At 40.8% G+C, this 17,199-nt stretch overlaps 3 protein-coding genes across 9 annotated transcripts; 2 read left to right on the forward strand and 1 right to left on the reverse strand.

Moving 5' to 3' along the window:
• Positions 1-6,547: 6,547 nt before the first annotated feature.
• LOC105698631 (COMM domain-containing protein 7) lies at positions 6,548-7,289 on the forward strand. Its single transcript, XM_012423036.1, has 2 exons — positions 6,548-6,690; positions 6,981-7,289. Exons 1-2 carry the CDS (start codon positions 6,642-6,644, stop codon positions 7,154-7,156), a joined length of 225 nt encoding a protein of 74 aa, XP_012278459.1. The 5' UTR covers positions 6,548-6,641; the 3' UTR covers positions 7,157-7,289.
• On the reverse strand, positions 7,144-13,641 carry LOC105698626 (dual serine/threonine and tyrosine protein kinase). 6 transcript variants are annotated; one of them, XM_012423030.1, is made up of 5 exons: positions 13,027-13,351; positions 12,293-12,463; positions 9,609-12,044; positions 9,381-9,524; positions 7,144-7,990 (listed from the first exon to the last, which is right to left on the reverse strand). In XM_012423030.1, exons 2-5 carry the CDS (start codon positions 12,414-12,416, stop codon positions 7,905-7,907), a joined length of 2,790 nt encoding a protein of 929 aa, XP_012278453.1. In that variant the 5' UTR covers positions 12,417-12,463; positions 13,027-13,351; the 3' UTR covers positions 7,144-7,904. The 6 variants fall into 6 exon arrangements, with proteins under 6 accessions (XP_012278453.1, XP_012278451.1, XP_012278449.1 ...); XM_012423028.1 differs by lacking the exons at positions 7,144-7,990; positions 13,027-13,351 and adding an exon at positions 13,525-13,641 and having other exon boundaries at positions 8,413-9,524; XM_012423026.1 differs by lacking the exons at positions 7,144-7,990; positions 13,027-13,351 and adding an exon at positions 13,432-13,543 and having other exon boundaries at positions 8,413-9,524.
• Positions 13,642-13,757: 116 nt separating this feature from the next.
• Positions 13,758-17,107, forward strand: LOC105698630 (RCC1-like G exchanging factor-like protein). 2 transcript variants are annotated; one of them, XM_012423035.2, is made up of 9 exons: positions 13,758-13,921; positions 14,007-14,159; positions 15,063-15,323; positions 15,479-15,767; positions 15,870-16,042; positions 16,099-16,260; positions 16,344-16,471; positions 16,575-16,706; positions 16,846-17,107. In XM_012423035.2, exons 2-9 carry the CDS (start codon positions 14,123-14,125, stop codon positions 16,921-16,923), a joined length of 1,260 nt encoding a protein of 419 aa, XP_012278458.1. In that variant the 5' UTR covers positions 13,758-13,921; positions 14,007-14,122; the 3' UTR covers positions 16,924-17,107. The 2 variants fall into 2 exon arrangements, with proteins under 2 accessions (XP_012278458.1, XP_012278457.1); XM_012423034.1 differs by lacking the exons at positions 13,758-13,921; positions 14,007-14,159 and adding an exon at positions 14,655-14,858.
• The last annotated feature ends 92 nt before the right edge of the window (positions 17,108-17,199 follow it).

The raw sequence follows: 17,199 nt of genomic DNA on the forward strand, positions 1-17,199 counted from the left end.
ATTCCCTCTCTCTCTCGAAATATTATTATCCCCTTCGACGTATCGCGAGGCAATGAAAATACAGTCGCGCGGAACGAGGTTACAAAAAGGCACATCGTACATCGAAGTCGAGGAACGTATCCGCTGGAGAACATACGTAAGACGACGCGCCCTCGATAATGCGACGTCCGGAGAAAAATTGGCAGAAAGCGTGGCTCGAAATTGGCCAAAATGAAATACAAAAAGCGGAAGTGTCTAAGGGTCGACGCGACCGCTGAATTATACCGACCGTCGACCTGGCTCGACCCGGTCGATCATCCCCGGGGGAGGGATCGAGACAGCAAGAAATATCACCGTAAGGAACCCGCCCCGACTCCTCTTCAGCTTCGATGAAATCGCGCCCAGATCGGAGACGACGTCGCCGAATTGAACCCCGTAGAGGGAGAAATATTGCTCCCGTTATGCGACACGAGAAGTGCATAAAAAGGGGCTTTATATGCACTCGCACGGTGCGTGCACTCGTGCGCGTGCGCACGCTTACGTACCACGACGTACGCACATGCACGCCGGTGAGAAATATCACCTTCGACGTCGCACCATTACTTATCGATGATAAGATATATTTACTCCGGACGTCAAGACTCGTACCGTGGTATACTTCGCGAGTACCCGTCGAGTGCGCCGCTTCTTGCTCGCTCGCGCTCGATTTATTCATCGTTTACCTAGATCGAATAATCACCAAGGGATATTATCTGAACTCGCGGGTGAATCCAGTGAACAGTTCCCTACAGAGATGTTCCTCCGAAACGCCGCTCTTCGAATTTCCATCCTCCTTGGTCTAGCGATCTGCGTCTGCTGTGCACATGAGACAGAGGTAAAATGTGTATTATCGAAACTATAAATTAACTATAATTAACTAAACACGAAGGTGATATGAAAGTGTGATATATACGTACCAAAAAGTGAAAATATTTATAAAACTGCTCTCCAAATTGGGTGTTGCAAATTATCTAAAACTTTAACACGTGATTACGGAGACTCTAAGGAAGAACGCGCTGCCCGTGAAATTTCATTGTTCGAGAAAAAAAATATCTTTTTTTGCTTCTGTCCGAGATAAATACAAAATTTTATTCGAAATAAGAAATTTCATTAGCAGCGCGTTATTCCTTAGGGCCTCCATAATCACGTGTTAAAGTTTTAGATAATTCGGTGCACCCAGTTTGGAGAAAAGTTTTATAAATATTTTCACATTTTGTTATGGATATATCACACTTTCATATCACCTTAAAGTGTAAGGTTTTTCTATAGAAATTAATGCAAACGTATAATGGAAACTAAGCGAGTGGATTTCAGAGACTTTCAGGTACTTAAGATATGATAAGACTTGCTCGGCATTCCGATAACCGAAGTGTCCAAAATGCGCCCAGAAATGAGATCATCCTCTTCGTGAAGTCCTGGCATGACTGATTCTTTAACCGGATCTCGGAGATTTTTTTTCCTGTGCAGGTTACCGATTCCTAAAAACGATTGAAATGGATTAACCGGGTATTTAAAGGGTGATCGCGTTACAGGAGAGCATTCTTCACACAACCAGGATGATTCCAACCCAACACCCTGCGTACACCACAACTTAGTCGCATTTGTGGCACGTTGCGTGCCACGTGAACACATTCCCGGTGAATTAGCGTGTACAGCGGGCACCGTTTGCGCAGTTAGCACCAATTAGCAGGGCATATCTACCTTTTACCTTGTCACCGGGAAGATAATCACCCGGCATTCCTCTTAGAACGGCGAGCTAAACAGACCCAGTCCTTTGGCATCGGGAACACGCCACGAACGTGGAGCAGGGTGTAATCAGCAAATTGCGACATTTGGGTGGAAATTAGTCTCAGAGCCGAGTTAAAATGCAGGCCGAGAAGTCGAGAACCCGTCGTGGTCGGTGATTGCAAAGGCCTGCAAAAAGGAAGTCAAGGAGCCTGAGAAACACAGCAGGTTGCGGCTTCATTCCGGACTGACCTGCGGAAAAGTTGCACCAAGCCGGAAGCGTGGCAACGACCTCGGATTCTTCTAAATTTCCAAACATCCAAATTCCGAAATTTATTCGGCTTCGATTTCCACGATCTAGTCCAGCATGGAATCGCTCGAGGTGCTCGCGCCGAAGGTACAATGCGGAATTATTCCGGATGCGGAATAATCGCTAATGGCTTCGACTGGTGGCGATGCCAAGAAGAGACCGCTGCACGTCTGACATTAGAAACGGAATCAAGGAGACAGTGATTACATCGTTTGCGACCTTCCTTCCTCGAGTTTGAGGCCACGGCCGAATCTATGGTGCAATCCTTCGCGCGGTGCATTTAATTACCCGTGGACATTCTTTTCTATCTCCTATTTCTCTCATTAACGAGAGACTCGAAGTAAGGAAGAGACGCAGTCAGAGAACTATAGGAGGAACGAAGGGGGTATAAGTGCACTCAGGGGTGCACGTGTCGGCAACTCGATTATAAAGTTACGTTTGTTATCGCTACACTTAAGGGATTAGGACCTTCTTGTGCAAAGTGCAGCCCGAATTCTAATCGAGGATACCACTTCGCATCCCGCCAGGACTCGTGTAACAGCGGGATGTATGACGCGCAATGGGAGTTTGCGAGTACTCCTAAACTTCCACCCTTCTACTTTGCGGTACACATTAATTGTCGCAACCCTCGACCCCCTTCGCCCCGGTGCGTCGCGGTTTCTTACTATTTCCCACTTAGTCATAATCACGGCTTAATTAATAAGGTCATCCATTCCGTTTCCTGAATCGCTTGGAGTATCTTTAACGCCATCCGTGCTCGGGATTCAACCGTCCTCTCCCCCTTCGGAATATAATCTCAAGCCTGGTCATTTATTTCCTAAGTGTCCATTTAATGGCAAGGTCGTTCGTTTCTGCAAAAAAAAAAAAGAAAACCCATTTATCAAGTCAACGTATATGCACCTGGATCAATGAATAAGTCATAGACTTCGCAATGACTCGCACGAGTCGATCACTCGCGTCAAGGTTACATAAACTGCATTGTATAACGTCTTATAAATGATTTCAGCTATAAAAAAACCCGGTCTCCGATTATACATGCATGCAGACGAGTAACATGTTCTTCCGCGATCGAAATCAAGCGCAGAAAAATCGAAATCATGATCCGTACTGGTTGTCTCCCGAGCTGGTACTTTCCTCTTAGCCTCGGGAACATAAACTGCTTAAAGTAGCGATTACATGAAATCCATTTCAGGATGAAGACTCTGCCAGCCGTCCCAAGACGTCCGCAAGCCAAGCCGCAATTCTGGCGAGCATCATGGTAACGGCGACATTATCGGTGGTCATGGTCCTGGTGCCCACGATAACTTATCAGTAAGTAATCCGCAGACTCCGAGAATCTTCTCGGCGGTTCTCCTCGAGCTCGGCTCGGATTCGGGACGAGAGAGCCAATATTTTCCACTTCCTTCCCTCGACGAGGACCCCGAAGAAGATTTTCACCTGTCCCAATGGCCAGGCAGTGAGCCGCTCGTTCCAGGAATCTGAAAAATCGTCCCTTCCATTTTTCACAGCAAGTACTTCGCGAAGAAGAGCTCCGAGAAGGCAGGGACGATCGGCTGAGCCCAGGGGAACACGTCATGGGAACGTCCGCCCTGCGGCATGCATTATTTATGTGACACATAATGCCCCCGCGTTTTATACCGGGTTTTATGTACGCCACCGCCGATCATTCCTAAATACACCCGATAAATCTGGCCAAATTAATTGTAGCACCGTCGACATCGCGGCCGCGGCGCATTAACGAGCCGGTGCTGCACATGCGAGCACTTACAATAATAATCGATACAGATTTCTGCACGGCCTATTAGAGCATGTACTCCATTTCTCGGTCTGCGCCTCGGCCGCGGTATTTCCGGATAATTATCGCTAACTACGCAATAACCCCCGTGTACGGGTAATCCTCGTATCGGAGAAGAACGTGTCTATCCGTGATAAGAACCGGGTCAAAGCGTGACACGGTATCAGGGCGGAGCGCATCCGAATGTTCACGGCCAGCGTATTAACGATTATAGACGTCTTTACAGCCCGGAGTACATTTACACCCTCGCAGAGCTTGCAACCGCACACCTGGCAGTGCACCAAAGTTTATCCCTTGTTTTACAACTCGTCGAATGACTGTACATGCATTACGGGCCGAGCCGATAACGATTCGTTTTGCGGTCCAGGGGATCGGGGGTCGATCGGACCATGGAAAAGGACCGAGGCTAATTTCTCGTCCTCCCTTTATCGACTGCGGCTCGTCCTTATGCGTGGTCCTTTATCGACTGTAACCTCGGCCTTATATTCGCCCTTTATCGCCGATACGTCCAGGGATCCATTGGAGCCGGCTATTTACAACCGGCGTTACATATACACCGGGAAGATCCACCTCGACGCAATATCTAAAAGAGATTTATTACGTGAAGCGTAACGAAACGTCACTCATAAATTCTTATCGTAACTCTCTCATACACGGGCACACACCGCAGCGGCCAAGTCGTGTATAAAGCCCTCTTCTGCGGAAGTGGCAATATAAAGTTTAATACGACCTCAAACTTTCACGGGTTATGATCGGGAATGGCTAGTACCCGCCGGTACTCCGGACGCATTGTAAACTCGAATCGCTTTTTCAAAGCTCGCTCTTTACGTCGCCCATTCATGCCTTCTGCAATTGAGATTAACGCGAGCTCTTCGCATTAGAGGAGGCCTGCCAACCTTGGAGGAAATTTCTGGTGAAACCGTTATGGACGACCGGTCGAAACATGCTGAAAATGGCAAAGAAAAAAGTCAATCAGACTCAATTGAACGAGAGGCTTTCGATCGCTAAAAGTACAACATTCGTGCCTTCTGCAATTGAGATTAACGCGAGCTCTTCGCATTAGAGGAGGCCTGCCAACCTTGGAGGAAATTTCTGGTGAAACCATTATGGACGACCGGTCGAAACATGCTGAAAATGGCAAAGAAAAAAGTCAATCAGACTCAATTGAACGAGAGGTTCTAAATCGCTAAAAACATAACATCCGTGCCTTCTGCAATTGAGATTAACGCGGACTCTTCGCATTAGAGAAGGCTGCCCAACCTTGGAGGAAATTCCACGAGATTGGCGTCCCAGTGAAACCATCATATGAGACCAGTCCAAACGTGCTGGAAATAGAGAAAAAGTAAATCAGACTCCATTGAACGAGAGGTTCTAAATCGCTAAAAATATAACATTCGTGCCTTCTGCAATTGAGATTAACGCGGGCTCTTGGCATTAGAGAAGATCTGCAAACCTTGGAGGAAATTCCATGAGATTGACGTCCTGGTGAAACCATAATATGAGACCGTGCTACAAATAGAAAAAAGTAAATCAGACTCAATTGAACGAGAGGTTCTAAATCGCTAAAAATATAACATTCGTGCCTTCTGCAATTGAGATTAACGCGGGCTCTTGGCATTAGAGAAGATCTGCAAACCTTGGAGGAAATTCCACGAAATTGACGTCCTGGTGAAACCATAATATGAGACCAGTCGAACCGTGCTGTAAATGGAAAAAAAATAAATCAGACTTTATTGAACGAGAGACTTTCAATCGCTAAAAATACACGTTCAACTAAAGCGCGCGTGAAACCTATTTATTCGAATAATGTTTGCTCGTTTACTCGAGTCTGGGCCATGAGATAATTAACCCGGACAAAATACGTGAATAAACCGAAAAACGGACGCGCGGGAAGGGAGAAAAAGAACATTCGCGGATTTAATTGCGAATGAGAGATGGGACGAGTCTCTCTGCGTGGCAGGATGAAACTCAGAATTACAGACTTCGTGGAAAGTGATAAAACTCCCTCGAAAATTAAGCCGGAATTCTACCGAGAGCGTCGGATGTCGCACAGAGCGCGGCGCCGCAACGCGTCGTGGGTGAAGGTCCGAGATGCACCGCGCTCTGTGCGACACCTGACGCGTTGAGCGGTACTCTGATATTAACAATTCTAAATATACATTTTCTCAGAATTTTCAAAGCGTAGTTCTTTCTAATTCGAGCATAAGATATACTCTAGCATCAATATTTCTATATCTATTGTAATAAAGCACGTGAATGCAGACACACGGAATGAGGGGTACTAAAATCAACGCGCTGGATGATCGAGTAGGAAAAAGGTAGGTAATCATTTAAATCTAATTTTATGCTTCGTCTGTTCTTTTTTACAATTAGATCCATGGTCCCGATGCACGAAAATCATTTTTTTATTATACTAGCGCCGCCTCGAATGCGGAATTTTGCGGTACTCGATGCTTCATTTCAAGGAGTGATATTAGACGTTAGCGCCATCTCTGAGGGATATGATACATCAACATAATATTTACATCCTGATAATAGAAGAATTACTACGTACATCGGTTCTCATTTACGTCGGTAACACCGATGATTATTGGATTTATCGATAATAGATCAGATAGTTCATCGATCCGAGTACCTGATACAAAGCAAAGATGGCGGTCCACGTCTAATCCAAGTGCAGTTTCCTATTTCATCAATTGATAACAATTGATTAAAAGGTGTTGGCTGCTGAAAATGTCATCCCTGAATTTATTCATGTATTTATGGCAATGAATTGGACTGGCTGATCACAAAATGGATATTGCTTTCAGTAAAATTCTTGACGTTTCCTGGAAATTTGGGGGTAAACATTTATATTTGTTGCCTTACTAATTGTTTAAGAAAAAGGAAAGTTTGGTTAGGTTGTCAAATACATGTAGTGCTAAATTGAGTGTACACGTATAAGAACATCTTTTTTTAAGACCATAGATCATAAAAGCATTGTTATAACAGTCTCTTATTTTTGTATGAGAGTCTTTGACTTTAATTTTAAAATGTAATCCACATGTGTTGCTAAAAACATGCACATGTCATATTGCTTAAGTAATAATATGCATTCGAACGATACTAGATTATGAATTTTTATGTCTACAGTGACCGCAGCAAGTAGCGAATTGGATAAAGCTGGAAAAATGTTTTTCCAGCTCAGGCTTCTCATAGATACAGCCGGAAAGACTAGCAGCGTCTTTACGGAGATGACATTGACTGAATTTTACAAATTCTTCCATGATTTAGAAAAGGCAAAAAACAACCTGGATTTACTATCATAAAATATACTCCGTGTATTCATTGTCTATGTCTGAAATTTATAATAGCATTAAGATTCTTGGTATTGTATATAATTAAGTATAATCTAAAGCTTCATATTTTCTATCTAGCAAATAACACTACATGCACTTACTAGAATCGCATTTATTTATTAATTATAGCCAAGACAATTTTACTTCTAATCAGGAACAGTTTAAATAAATCTACCAATCAAAAATATTTACAAAAATAGGCAATGTATAATTACATCATTATGTCGAAAACATTCACAGTTGCTCTTAAAAATTCAATATTTTCCATTCATACGATAAATTTATAGAAAAGAGTTATTCGAGTTATTATTATGCACTATAATTACACAAGCCTTATAAGTAAACCTCGTTACTAATACTCAGATTTCTGAAGACATAAAACTTAAAATCAGAATTTATCGTATTCTGCACCTTATTTGAGCACATTGGTACACAGGAAAAGCATGTTTCCATGAAAAAAAAGTTTGCATTTCTCCTCTTGCAATAATTTAAACGAGTACGTTGACAAAACTATCGATGAAATAAAATGCTCCCTGTGTCCACAAACCGATTATCAAGGTTTGCAATGGCACATATAAAAACCATAACATAATTAGCTTCGGTAAGCATTCAAATTGTCTACAGATAGGGATAAATTACTGGCTGACAATTTGCATTTTCCACTACCGACTGCGAAAGAGTATTCAACCAGAGTCCAGCATTCCAAGATAGAAGTTTCTTATACAATCATAAATTGCAAACTGCTACTGGTGGGCAATTCTTCAAATCCCTCCTGATGTATCACCATTCCAAAATACCTGTTATCTGAAAAAATACAGAAGATTACTGACATGGTGAACAAATTGAGATGTACGATCCAATTGTCAAAGCTGCTTACATAGAATCATTAGTAGAGACCATTGTTGAGTTTTTCTGAGTCAATCGAGTCGACTGTGCGATACTTATATGAAACAAAAACCCGACCAACACATCGAAACTAACCTCCGACATAATAAAGAATCATACAACAGCTTTTATGAAATTATTTATGACAATTCATGCGAAAAACAACGCGTCCAGACGTTTTGCTTTTCCAGTCCAAATTTTAAAATTTCCAAATCGGAAAGAAACATTTATCAAACACTTTGATATTGGTAACTGATAATACAATTTGTACACTTGCCTCTCACGTTTGACAGCGTTGTAGGTTAGTTAAGCACTGATCACTGAATGCAATACAAATGATAAAGACGAATTAAATACAATTTATTAGAAAGGAAATGCTTTCATTGACATGAATCACGGTAATAGTGAACAAATTCTCCATTATTATTTACATAGTTAAATATAAAAAAATATACAAAAAGGAGAGTTAACGTTAACATATTCCATGGAAGCTCTTATGTGAACCTACTATTAGAGAGCCATACAATGATTCTATATCGTACAAAAATGTTCAGTATGCAGTTATCAGTCAGTCAACGATCAAGTAAATATAAACCTATTACAGATACGACAGTTTTTTCTCGTGTAAAAAGTGCATATATCCAGTCTTGCCCTGAGACCAATGAGTATTATTTGAATAAAATATACAATATCAACAATCAATGAGAAAGTTTACATGAACCTAACAGGCAGCGATAGAACGGTCTCTCTCTACTGTAAAATATGTAAATATTCAGTCTTGCTCCGAGGCCAATGAGAATCACTGTAATAAAATATATGTCAACAATTAAGACTCCCTCCCAAGGGGAGGAATACTACACATCTAACAAACCAAAAATCCAACACACTAATGCTATCCACAACACTATTGCAAGTTTGACCATAAAGAGGTCCTTGGAAAGAGAGAGAGCATCGAAGGAAGAACCCATCAGACAACACAAGAGTCACTGCAGAAGTCAAAGATCAGTGAAAAGTCAAAGAGTAAGCTCAAAGCTGACGTCTAAGTTTCTGGATAACAACTTGAAATGAAGTGAATGCAAGTCTCAGAATTCGCGCATCTGTATGTAGAGGTTGGAGCAAACACTATTTTGGAAGAAATTGGTCATGTGGAGGACAGGGTGCTTGAGAGCCCGCAGAGGTCTACGTCTTAAGGGGTGCGGACTGGCGGAGGTGCCTCTCTGATTATAAGGTTCCATCAGAGCTAATGCTGGACTCCTCGGCTCAGGAGAGTTTTCCGGTGTCCTCAGCATGTCTGCTTGTAAGGACTTGCCTCGTTCAGCCCTCTGGTTTATCGACTCCAGCACAGGGAGGATCGCACCAAGCAATGGTCGATGAGATGGCTCGCCTGCCCAACACTGTTCCATCAGCTTCCAGCACTCCTCATCAAAGTGGGGTAATCTCTCTGGTCTGATTCCTAGTTTTGAAACGAAAGCACCCTTGTAAACCCGGATTTTTAAAACCAAAAACACTTTCTATAAGTGCTAAAACTAGGTCTAACCTTTTCTAACACTGTTCCACAATTGTTCCTTGTTGTGAAACTGTTCAAAAGCGATCGGCAGGCGTACATGCCCAGCACAGATGTACCAAAACAAAATTCCGAATGCATAAACATCAACACTGCTGTCATAATGACCAGAAAGTAGCTCTGGAGCCATGTGCACAGGGGTGCCTACGATACTGCCCGACATCATGGCTTCGGTGATACAAAACCCAAGGTCTGTCAATTTGGCTCGATTATCGGTGTCCAGGAGGACATTCTTTAACTTAATATCACGATGCACCAGGCCTTGGGAATGCAGATATCGAATGCCCTCGAGTACATCGATAGCTATTTGCGTTCTCTCGAGCCATGTTAAACCGGCACGTATACCACAATACAGGTCTCGACTTAGTCGATCGGTGATCAAGAGAACGGCAGCATTGAAGCCACATCCGCCACCATACGAATAATCTATCACCAAACCACGAAGCTTCACTATCCTCTTGTGGTCTGGAATAGATCTTGTAAAGTAGAACTCCATTGCCAGGTCGTTCCAATGCTTATCGTCAGGAGGCACGATTGACTTGACAGCACATGGTCCTGGTGCTCCACCCCATCCGTCACAGGCAAAGACAACACCATATTGGCCCCTTCCAATTTCCTTTCCTTGGTAGGGAATCCCATACCTCACTATGTCACTCATAGAGGTTGATTCTAGAGCAAGCTTGGCGAGCCTTGGAGCATGGTACCTTCGAATGGCCACTCGTTGTTCTTCGGTTCTTTCGAGTTTGCCGGAGCAATGGTTCTCCAGGGATCTCAATGCTGCTTGAAAAGCGTCGTGAGAAGATCTTATCTTATCTTTGAACTGAGTGGAAATAGTTCGAGCTAGTCTTGCAGAAGACAGAGAATTCAGGATATCAATGGTGACCTTCTTTCTCCAAGATTCATCTAGAGTAGGTGTTGGAGACCAAGGTAGTGGCAGAGATTTAAGGAGCTGTCGAAGCCTCTCTAGAAAAGAGTGCACAAAGGATGGAGAGGAGTTTTGCAGGTCCACGTTGTAGGCTGCAGAAAGGATCTGTTTTAGGGCGTCACTAGCCAATAAGCTGGATTCTTGTTCGTAATTCCTCTCTAGACTTGACAAGCAACGTTGCAGCGTTCCAACAAAGGTATCTCTCAAGCAGTTAACAGATTTAACAAGTTGCTTCGCAACCCGTTCACCCAAACGTCCCAGAACTAGTCTCTGGACCTCTACTGTTGCTGCTTGAACGGTCGCTGACCACTCTCTTCTCTCCTCGTCGTCCAGTGAAATGTCCTGACAGAGGTACATATCATTGGCCGTTTCGAGGTTATCCTTCATCTCCTGTATTATTGTCTGAATCATTTCCGTTAACTCTTCTTGCTTCTCACTGACCACATTTAGAAGATTTGAATATAGTTCTGTTTCCTTCTGTTGAACATATTGTATCCTTTTTGGAGTTATTTGAATTTCACGGGCCATGTCGAATGCACTTAAAATGCACTTTCGCAGACTGTTTGTATGCACTTCATTCAAATAGTCACTCGCACTCACTAGGTAATTGCGAAGGCAGCTGCGCACGAAATATGCCACACGGTCAATTTTTTTGCAAGATTCTACAAAGTCACTGGAGCTCGAATTGTACTGCCAAGACATTTGATCCACCTCAACAGACTCTTCAACTCGCAAGAATCCTAACCTCGTCAACTGGTCCAGCCACATTGTGCCGAGGGAATTCATTCTGTTTGGCTCAAGAGAGTTTTCCTTCTCGACTGTGCTGTCATCTTTGGAGTGACTCAGGTCGGAGGACTGTAGCCGTGCCTGGAGTCTGTGCTGTTCAGACTCAGTCAACTCCTCATCGGTACTTTCCACCAAAACATCGGTCAAAGATGACACAAACAGAACTGGATTATAAGGATAAGTTTCCTTTAAGTTCTTCAATTCTTCTACATTTTGTTCTGTGAGAGAGTAATCGCTGAGAGCATAAAGAAAGATTGGCAGAATACCCAGAGAGCCTTTAGCCAAAATATCAATGGCTCCTCCATTAGGAACGACAAAAATCTGCACACCATCCTTTAAAGTCGACTGATCAAGCTTCACCTCCAATATTGTTGGACAGTTGGTATCTTCATTGTCAGATTTACATAAATCATCTGTCGGCAGTGTATTCCATGACTTTTCGTTTGCATGCAATTTCTCTACCACTTCATACTCCAAGCCAAGACTTAAGCTGACATGATTTGTCTTGTCATAGCCAAATTTAATCCACCGCCAAGAACCAGTACACACAGGAAGAATTGGTGTAGAAAGGAGGTTGTTCACTAACGATGCCTTTGCTCTGCTGTCTTGACCAAAAACAATTATTGCAGGACAGTTTTCAAGTATGTGAGTAATCCTATTTAATGTCAGCGGTGGTAATAATTCTTCCAGGATATTTTCTGAAAACATTTAAAAGTTTAACATATTTCAATTGTATTTATTAGAGACAAATTGCACTATTAGCACACAATAGAAATACTTATCTCATAATTCAGACTCAATGTTCTATCATAAATTAAAATACATTGTCGAACGTAGAGATTATGATGAAACAATAAATTGACATACAAGGAAAGGGAAATATATGTATTTTCATATTGCAGCTAAAAAAACAGCTTTACTTTTCTATTAATTGACTTATATGTACCTCCAACGAAAAAGTTTTCCAAATTGATCACTCCAAGTATGCGTTGGGTTTCCTTCAATATGTGTCGCAGGTGATTCCGATTCCGCTGATACCTCCGAAACTCCTGTGGCAATTTGTTCACCATTCTCTGAGCTTGATTCTTGACAGGGCACCAAAAACACAGATCATAACCTAAAAGAATTAAAAATTAATCAAAGTTAACTAACTAAACGAGACATGCTTATACGTAAATAAAAGTCTAACATTTCACAGATTTTTACAAGTTTCTTTTCTTACAAATTTCAATCTATATATACTCCTCCGTTTAACTTGTATATTGTTCACATAACCTCTACAGTAATGAAAACATTAATCTTTCAGGCATCTCCACTGTAACTTATACGCAATCACAGTTATTACAATAAAGTGTGTCAGACGACCGAGACACTGAGACGTGTTGTCTCTTCCTTGCATACAATGACATTTCAGTGACAAGATATAAATCCTCCCACTAACGACTCTAATCTTAGAAGTAAACGTAATCACATAACGACTCTCTGGACATTTGCGTATGTGAGATTAAGCTTAAGATTTCTTCTACCAGTTTCTAATCTGAGTTAGCAGACATGCCTTGCAAGTAAAGTCATTCCTGATAATATAATGATTGGGACCAATGTGCCTTTGAGACGCATATGGAATAAATTCCTAAACTCTTTCTAGCAAACTAGTAGAGACGATCAGGCCAGGTGATTTACCTAGGCTCTTCTCTCGTACTCTCAAGTGATGGAAAAGCTTCCCAGAGACGCGTTAACTCGCATTTGCGAAACTTCTCTGATGTAAATCGAAAACGGCCACATTAATGCCCGTCAAGATCTTCTAACGTCTAGGAAATCCATTTTTACCACGTAGTCTACAGCATTTCTCTGCGTTCTCAAATGCCGAAATATCCAGAATTTTAATAAAATCATCAGCCTCGCTGATCGAATTATTAATCCAATTGACACGTAATTAAAGACTGATTGTTAACGGTTCACTTTGGTTCACTTGCTGCGACCTCCATGTTAGATTCGCGGCAAATCACTAACACACGTGATTGGTTTATTCCGTTGGAGCCGATTTGAGTTTACTTCTTTTTTTTTTAAACAAGAGATCATACTTACAAATACATTTATGTCTACGACGCCACAATGTCTCTTGATCTTATTTACCGCATCTAATTAAATTGTAAATACGATTAAAAACACTGGAAGTACCTTCCCTCAGAACTTTCAAATTGACACCTGTTGATATTTGCTGGTATGAATTCTGGAAGCGCGAATTTTAAAGGTCACGAAAGAAACTTTTTGCTGCGATTATGGAGTAATGTTTTCATGGAATTCTCGGCTTACGTTTAACTTTGGAGCAGGAAAATACGGAGCCTCGTGCAGTAATGAGTCATGGTTTATATGTACTACATTAAGTTTATCATGTAGCGTTCAAAGTATATGTATTGTGAGAAGTACAAAGTTTCCTTAACTTGCAAATTCATTTCATTACACAAAGGGAGAAACCTTGATGTATATACATACATACCAGAGATGCCTGCTCATCTCTGTACATACATACGTGAAAAACGGCACAAACTCTTGTTCTTGTGGAAAATAGTGAAACGTAATTTTCTCGGTTTATTTAATCATTACCGGTTTGATAGTTCTATTTAGGTACTCATTTATATTTCATTGTCATTTCTTTCCAGATAATAAATGTATTTTCCCGGTAAAAGCCAACTGAGGGTCTATTACGTAAAGCAAATTGAGCGAAAATGTGAAAAATGAGTAGCACACGATTTACGGAACTTTTCTAGTGGTGAAAATGCGAGACCATTCATATGAACTGGCTCAAAAATATGGTAAATATGAATGTAATACATATTTAAAAAATATGAATAGACTCGAGTCCTCTTCTTTACTTTTAACGGCTTTCCATCTTCCCGCCTTTCCTGCCTATAACCCACACCTCTCAACAATGTTCGATTTACAAGGTATATACCTTTATTTGCAATATTGGAAGTGCTAGTGATCTCGTTCTTTCATATAGCGAATACGTAATTCGGGGAATAAACCCACGTGAGATGGTAGTGCGAGAAGTGAGTGCGCTCGTCAAAAATACGTAATAAACGCCCTGCTTATCTCTGGTAGAAACTCTCTCTCATTAGTTCGCTTCCACCTCTGACATAAATATTTAGACCTCGCATAGCAATGGAAGGGGTAAACTCGAATACCATATGGGCCACGTGTGCCGACCATGGACGTAAGATTCTTACGTCCATGGGTCTAAAGCTTCTACGCGTCTCCACTACATGGAGCTAAACTCAGGCTTTTAAATTTCCTCATGGCGCCGAAAATATGGCGATGCGGAACTGAGTAACATAACCTCCTACGTGGATGTAAATAATTGTATTTACAGAAATTATGAATAATGTTCCTAACGTAAATGATAATGATTCGTTCTACAAGAGCTTATACAACATTCATTGTTAAAAGTGCCAGGGACAGCGCAAAATCGAAGAAGAATAAAATTCGTAATGTTAAGAAGGATACATTACCCGGTAAATGTTCACGATGTCGACGAGTAACGTAATTATTAAATAGTTATTGGTTGCTCCATTATTAATTTAGATTAATATCCTATGTTGAGGTAATTTTATACATTTACATGAATGGGAATGTATAAAATTTAAATTTATATTCGTACTGTATTATAATACACTATCATTTATTTTGTACACTGTTAATTTAATCATATTTTACAGTGTTTCAGTACCCAGTAAGCGAGCCAGGTGATCATCGAGTTTATGTGTGGGGCCTTGCAGAGCACGGTGCACTTGGGTCGACGTCAAGGGTTTTAAGGGAGAATAATATAGCTTATATAGCAAAACCAAGTAGATTGTACTTTGGAGAATATCATAAAGTCACCGATATCGCTTGTGGTTACGGCTTCACTGCTTTTGCAGTGAAATCAAAGGACAAGAATGTTCTTTATGGCAGTGGCATTAATACCGACTCTCAATTGGGTAGGTACTTTCAAATTATTGTTATTGTTGATTAACCAATGAGTTACTGACAAAATGCAGCTACTTCATGACATCAAATTCATTGTTTCACAACACTGCGATAAAAGAAATTTTGTCTCATTTCTTTCATTGGAATAAAATGATTCATTTTATAGGATTTGACGAAAGTGATAAGAAATTTAAAGAAGACATTATACCTGCACCAAGACCTATACAGTTACCTCTTAAACAAGATACTACCGATGTTCTTGGAATAGCTGCAGGCCGGGCGCACCTGTTAGTTTTAACTAAAGAAGGAGTGTTTACTTTGGGTAACAATGGATACGGCCAATGCGGCAGAGAAATTATTCCAGATGAAAAATATTCAAAGAGTTTAGTGGTTCATTATATTCCTAATGTCAAAGGGGAATGTATCACGGGAGTAATGGCTGGTCAGGATCACAGGTAAACAATATATTTCTCAATATATCTTGCTTATTGAATGCAAAGGTTTTAAGTTACTTTATTTATATAACATTGATTTAAACTGTTTCAATTTTCTTGCAGTATACTGCTGACGGAATCTGGCCATGTTTATACATTCGGTTGGGGAGCAGATGGGCAAACTGGGCTCGCTCATTATCGGAATGAGTATCAACCAACATTAGTTAAAGGAGACTTAGCTGGTCAACGTATCACAAAAGTGGCTTGTGCAGCTGATTGCGTATTAGCTCTTAGTGGTAAGAACTTGCAATTGACACGTTAGAGCAAATATTTTATTTTCTAATATTTGCAGATAAAGGTAAAGTTTTTGGATGGGGTAATTCCGAATATGGACAATTCCCGATTAAAAGCGATAATCATCAGATAAATATTGCTACCGAGCTGGACATCTTTCAAGGTTTTGGACGCATTGTGGATATTGCTGCAGGGGGCAGTTTTTGTATGGTACTAGACGGTACGTTTCTTTATTATTATTCTTCTATAATTGATTAACATACAATGAAACTTGTACAATATTTATTTTTAATTATTTTACAGATACAGGGAAAGTATACGTATGGGGTTATGGAATTCTAGGACTTGGCCCTGAAGTACAAAGTATCCTGAAACCTACACAAATTCCATCCCCTCTTTTCGGTGTAAACGAGTATGAGCAAAATATTAGGGTTGGTTTGTGCTATGTTCTTTTAGGGTGTAAAAAACAATTCAAGAGTGGTTACAAGTAGTAAATCATTTAAGGTACTGACATTGTTTTTGTTATTTACACAGGTTACAAGCATATACTGTGGCACCAGTCAACTAGCAGCAGTAACAAATTCAGGAGACCTCTACATGTGGGGACTTAATAAATTTGGATCTCTTGGACTTGGACATCGAAACAATCAATACTTCCCTCTAAAAGTAAGATTATAAGCCAGACAACACCTTTATTTGATGGTCTGTGCTTTACACGTTAATAACTGAAAACAACTTTATAATTACAATCTACCGTTAACTGGTTTATAAATTATCTCTAATTGTATATAATCGATGCTTTCAGGTCTCTGTTGGTGCACAGGTGGTGAAGGTGGCCTGCGGTGTCGATCACACGGTGTCACTTTGCAAACCTTACGTTTAAAGAGAGCTACAGGTAATTGCTTATTGAAACACTATTTGTATAGAAAATATGTAAAAAGAACTGCTCAACTGCATAAGCGGCAGCTGACTATATTATTAATTGTTATACTTTTTATAAATTACGAATTATGTGTTCTGTCAATAGCATCATAGATATTGAAATAAACTCTTCCAGAACACAGTTACTCTGATAGTTTTCTGATTCTTCTAGCAATGATTTATTTACAATTTTCGTTTATCGACGAGGATGTGCGACAATATGCGAATACGTATGTGT

This window comes from Orussus abietinus, unplaced genomic scaffold, assembly GCF_000612105.2.
Source record: "Orussus abietinus isolate OABI.00-Male unplaced genomic scaffold, Oabi_2.0 scaffold31, whole genome shotgun sequence".
In the NCBI taxonomy this organism is placed as follows: Eukaryota; Metazoa; Arthropoda; class Insecta; order Hymenoptera; family Orussidae; genus Orussus; species Orussus abietinus.

What these genes read in the sequence shown, in the direction of transcription:
- LOC105698631 (XM_012423036.1), top strand. Translation starts at nt 6,642, where the DNA reads ATGGATATTGCTTTCAGTAAAATTCTTGACGTTTCCTGGAAATTTGGG. An exon ending in CGTTTCCTGGAAATTTGGGG is followed by an intron (nt 6,691 to 6,980) that starts GTAAACATTTAT and finishes TTATGTCTACAG; the next exon opens with TGACCGCAGCAAGTAGCGAA.
- LOC105698626 (XM_012423028.1), bottom strand. Translation starts at nt 12,416, where the DNA reads ATGGTGAACAAATTGCCACAGGAGTTTCGGAGGTATCAGCGGAATCGG. An exon ending in GGAAAACTTTTTCGTTGGAG is followed by an intron (nt 12,045 to 12,292) that starts GTACATATAAGT and finishes AAATGTTTTCAG; the next exon opens with AAAATATCCTGGAAGAATTA. An exon ending in GTGGAACAGTGTTAGAAAAG is followed by an intron (nt 9,525 to 9,608) that starts GTTAGACCTAGT and finishes TTTCAAAACTAG; the next exon opens with GAATCAGACCAGAGAGATTA.
- LOC105698630 (XM_012423034.1), top strand. Translation starts at nt 14,744, where the DNA reads ATGATAATGATTCGTTCTACAAGAGCTTATACAACATTCATTGTTAAA. An exon ending in TTGCGTATTAGCTCTTAGTG is followed by an intron (nt 16,043 to 16,098) that starts GTAAGAACTTGC and finishes TAATATTTGCAG; the next exon opens with ATAAAGGTAAAGTTTTTGGA. An exon ending in AGTATGAGCAAAATATTAGG is followed by an intron (nt 16,472 to 16,574) that starts GTTGGTTTGTGC and finishes TTATTTACACAG; the next exon opens with GTTACAAGCATATACTGTGG.